At 51.6% G+C, this 4,985-nt stretch overlaps 1 protein-coding gene across 1 annotated transcript in view; it reads right to left on the bottom strand.

Annotated features, from left to right (window-relative positions):
- ARHGAP44 (Rho GTPase activating protein 44) overlaps nucleotides 1-4,985 on the bottom strand; it is a 184,475-nt gene that overhangs the window by 63,618 nt on the left and 115,872 nt on the right. The window contains 1 exon segment of the mRNA XM_006761694.2: nucleotides 547-664. Within this exon segment, the coding sequence (XP_006761757.1) occupies nucleotides 547-664 (118 nt within the window).

Raw genomic sequence — 4,985 nt, 5'->3', positions numbered from 1 at the left:
TATGTAAAAATAAGTAAATAAATAAGTAAATAAATATTCTAACAGATCTGTATATTTGGATATTTGTAACATCATTCGTGGGCCATACAAAATTATCAACTTAAAAATTAGCCTCTTATATTTGATCAAACATTTAATTAACTCCCCCCTACTGCCTTGGCAGGGCCAGACCAAATGATTTTACAGGCCCTTGGGTTGGACGTTCCCCACCCCTGTAAATGATGAACTGTGCTGTGCAGCTTACAAACTATGAATTGGGATGCACGACTCACAAAAGCTTTAAGCAGACACCACAGTCATTTTCTCTTTGCCTACCAGACAGGAACACCAATGATCACTCCTGCTGCCTGCCTGTCTATGTCACCCTCAGAGCCCCAGCTCTCAGGATTCATGCCTGGCTCTTTGCAGACGCTGGCCGGCAAGCTGGGGTCAGTTAGTTCAAGCTGAGGCTCACACTTAGGGTTTTAACAGAACTCCCGTGAACAAAAAGGGACTCCCTTAGGGCTCCTTCCTCTGTCCCAGTAGAGAGGAACAAAGAGGGGGTACCCTGCAAATCTCCACTCTGTTGGCAGCCTCCTCCATTTCTTCCCTGAGGGCATCAGCTTTGGCACCCGCAGGCTGCAAGCTGCTGGACAACCCTGAAGACTTGGAAGTCTGCTGCCACCTGATGGAAAACAGGAGAGAAAGAGGAGAGGTGTGAGACGCGTAGCCCTGGGGACACTGGGAAGGATGAGAAAACAGCTGGTTGCAAACCCTACTCAGGGAACGCCCCGCGGAGGGTCAGCTGGCCCTGGGACAGGGCAAGCATGCCCAGGGAGCCACCATCGTCCCTGCTGTCTTCTGACACTCCGGCCAAATGACGTCACCATCAGGTTCTCTGAAGCACAGCCCCAGCCTGTCCTGTGGCATTCGCGTTTGGAAACACCCACTTACCTAGTCACATAGGTCAGGTGAGAGGGTACGTGGGTGAGAGTAAAAACAAGCCTGAAGGCAAAAATCTCCCCTGGTCAAACCCGGGGCCCTTATGACTTTGATTAAACTTAGTTTTAGATCCCAGCTCTACAAATCACACCCCCTCCTCTCTTTCTCCCCACTTCTCCCCACGTCCAACAAATCAGGGCACCCCTAGCCCTCACAGTGTCTTGTGCTTTTGCCCTATTTCATCTGGAGCCTGCACACCATCAGGAGCCGGCTTTTGCGCACGGCTTCCCGCCCTCCCGGGTGGGTGGGCCACTCATAGCAAAGCAGCTGGTCCTTCTCTGCTGCAGTGCTCGGGGCCTGGAGTGGGGCTCTGCCAGGGCCGGGCGGCCCTCCTTCTGTTCTGCCCCGCTGGTAGGCACACACAACGTTCCTGGCAACAATCAGCTACCTCATTTATACTTTCCTGAGCACTTATCTCTGTGCAGAGAACACTGGCCGTCTGAGGAAACTTCTGTGGGGGAAGCACAGATACTTCTGGTTGCTATGTCACTGTAAGCGAATTAGCAAAAGCAGGCCCTGTAGGAGGCTGCGATTATACTAGACAGTGGTAGCCACAGTGGGGAACACAGTGGGCTCCTCGTCTATTGAGTCTATAAACTCAGAGGCTCCTAGAGTAAGAAAAATAAGTGCAGTGGGTCATTATCTTAAAAAGTAGTCCGCTCGATCCTTTATTTTCTACTTGTAACAGGGAAACGAAATGCATAACTACTTCTCAGTTCTAAGAGAAACAACGGTGTCATCAGGATGAGAAGGGCCCAGTCTCAGGAAGCCGGGAGGACCCCAGGGGAGAGGGGGCCCAGACAGGGGGGTAAGGGGTGTGGCACTGTCTAGAGCAGCGGTTGCCAACCTTTCGGACCTCACGGGCCACCAGTGGTCCGCGGACCACCGGCTGGCGACCCCTGGTCTAGAGGCAGCTGCTCTCCACGGGCTGAGGAAGCCCAGGCATTGATGAGAGAAGCTGGAAGCTGTCAGGGAAAGGCCCCTGATGCAAGGCGGCAACCAACGAAGCAGCTTCCTTTCCACACTGTGCTGGCCGACAGGGTACAGACGGAGCCACGGAGCTCACGGCCCATGCGCAGAAGGAAGGCGTCACCCTCACTCAGAGCCGAGTCCGATCACTGGGTGTCCTCTCTACAGGATTTCCCGTTCTCTTTTGTTACATGCAGGGCAAAGAGAAGAGTGCAAGGCCACAATACAGGAAAGGGAAACAAAGTTATCTTTGCTATCAGCAAAATGGAGCAAAATAAGAGTGATTTGTCACTTAGAAAACGCACTCACAGGGAAAATTACTTTAAAAGGCTTTGGGTCATCAGCTGGTTAGAAACACTAAGGACAGACACACATGTCCTGGGAGAGCTTCCGCATGAAGGGAAGAATCCAGGGCACATTAGGAAAGAAACCCTCTCCTCCAAGATGTTTACAAATCTACGGTAACAGATAAGGACTAGTAAAGATTCCTGGGCAATTCTTTCTTGTAATGGTTTGTCCTACAAACATGTTATATTCAATTAATACCTCCCAGGTTTAACATTTTACTCTTAAAAAAAAAATGTTTTATTGACTTTTAGAGGGAGAGGAATAGAGAAACATTGATTGGCTGCCTCTTGCACGCCCCCTACTTGGTGTTGGACCCACAGCCAGGCATATGCCCTTAAGGGGAATTGAACCAGTAACCATGTGGTGCCTGAGTTGATGCTTAACCACCGAGTCACACTGGGTGGGCAAATCATTTTATTTTATTTTATTTTTTTTTGTGAATCCTCACCCAAGGATATTTTCCATCGATTTTTAGGAAGAGGGGAAGAGAGAGGGACAGAGAAAGAAACATTGATGTTAGAGAAACACATCGATTGCTTGCCTCCTGCATGAGCCCCGACCAGGGTCTGGGCTGGGGAAGAGTCTGCAACCAAGGTATGTGCCCTTGACCACAATTGAACCCGGGACCCTTTGGTCCGCATGCTGGTGCTCTAACCACTGAGCGAAACTGGCTAGGGCTGGGCAAATCAGTTTAAAGCAAGTATTAAAATGTTGTGGTGGTTTCTATTTTTTTGTCAAATAAAATATGAGAGGCCATGACTATGACTTAAATCTCAGGTAAATGTGCCTCCATGACAGGGTGTGAGCAAGTCCCACCTGCCGCCTGCCGCATGCTACCTGGAGGAAACAGGTAAAGTGGCCACAAACACTAAACTGATTTTTATGGCTTTACAGATTTGGATTCAATTGTTTATAAAACCCAAATCATGCCCTGACTGGTTTGGCTCATTGGATAGAGAGTCGGCCTGTGGACTGAAGGGTCCCAGGTTCGATTCCGGTCAGGGGCGCGTGCCTTGGTTGCGGGCACATCCCCAGGAGGAGGTGTGCAGGAGGCAGCTGATCAATGTTTCTCTCTCATCGATGTTTCTAACTCTCTATCTCTCTTCCTTCTTCTCTGTAAAATATCAATAAAATATATTTAAAAAAACGCAAATTATATTTAATATACATATATTAAAATGAAGACATTTTCCCAAGTTATCTTTTTCTTTTCTTCCTTATTCCCCTCCACTTCCCCCCAAATTCTGTCCTACAGTCAATATCCTGGTAGGTTCCCCTCCCTTCCCAGGGAATTTTATGTGCAATACGTAAGTAAACTGTTTTGATGGTATATTATTATAAGGTATTAGAAGATGCCCCCAAGGGTCCCTTTGTGGACAGAGAATAAAATATCAAGGGAAGCTTGGAAAACGTCTGTGGTGGTAATCTGCTGGGTAAAGTGACATTGATCGTGAAGCTCAAGGGTCAGCTGTTCTACAAATAAACGCAAGGCCTGTGCTGCTGCTGGGAGAGGAAACAGGGATTCCTGTCCAAGGAGGGCTGGGGCTCCACAACGTGAGAGCAGAACCTCCCTTCTCCCCACCGAGGCAGCGGCTAGTGGGGCACCCTCCCCGGGAAGGCGGCCATGGCTGTACGAGGCAGGGCAGGGCAGCACTCTCTCCTGGAAGGTGGCCATGGCTGTGCGACCGGAAGAGGAAGACAGACAAGCCTTCAGGAGGCCAGAGGAGGGAAAACAGCCAGAAGTAAGGACCAGGAGAAGGGAGAAGGGGCACATGCAAGAGCTCAGGGCAACGAGAGGCCAGAGAGGGGCTTTGGGAAGCCAACGGGAAAGCTTCCTTAGCGAGACACTGACTCTCATCTGTCAGACGCCGTCCCCCGGCACCTCCACTGCTCTCATGGGGGGCCAGGCGCTGCCAGTGTGCACGGCTCCAGCAAGGGGCCTGGGAGGGAGCGGGAGGCAGCCATGCCGTGTCCGTCCTTGGCTGACTGTCAGGCCAGGGAGCAGCGAGTACCAACACCCAGATGGGAAGCCCCTCCTGGGCACGTTCTCCTGCGGGAACCTGAGCCCGAGGGACACCCAGGGCCACGAGGACAATGGACTAGAGAGAGATGCCTGCCTGTGGGAGCACAGGTGGGGACGAGGAGCTGCTCGGAGGGCAGGGACCCTGCTGCAGTGCTGGGGGCACTGACACCGCCCAGCCGAGGTGCACTCCGGTCACCCCCTTCATTCCCTGAGCGGCCGGGAGTCTCCCCAAGTCTCCTGATTCACTTCATCAGTTCACTTGATTCCAAAGAAGGTACTCAGTCTGCTCGGGCTGCCATAAAAAATGCCACAGCGCACGTGCTTCTCCCACAGTCTGGAGGCTGAAAGTCCAAGGCCAGGTCCCAGCAGGGCCTGGGTGCCGGCGAAGGCCCTGTTCCGGGCGGCAGGAGTCTGCCTCCAACCCGTCTCCACACGGCTTTCGTGCGAGCGCATGCAGAGAGAGGGAGAGAGGTCTCTGTCTCTTCTCTCTCCCTCCCTTTCTTTTTCTATTTCTTTTGTCACCCAAGGAGATTTTCCCATTGATTTTTAGAGAGAATGGAAGGGGAAGAGGGAGAGAGAGAGAGAGAAACACTGATGTGAGAGAGACACATCAACTGGTTGCCTCCACCTCCCTGACCAGGGCCAGGGATAGAGCCCACAGCCG

The sequence above is a fragment of the Myotis davidii genome, unplaced genomic scaffold (genome assembly GCF_000327345.1).
Source record: "Myotis davidii unplaced genomic scaffold, ASM32734v1 scaffold37, whole genome shotgun sequence".
Lineage (NCBI taxonomy): Eukaryota > Metazoa > Chordata > Mammalia > Chiroptera > Vespertilionidae > Myotis > Myotis davidii.
This window is presented reverse-complemented; position numbering and strand designations above follow the sequence as displayed.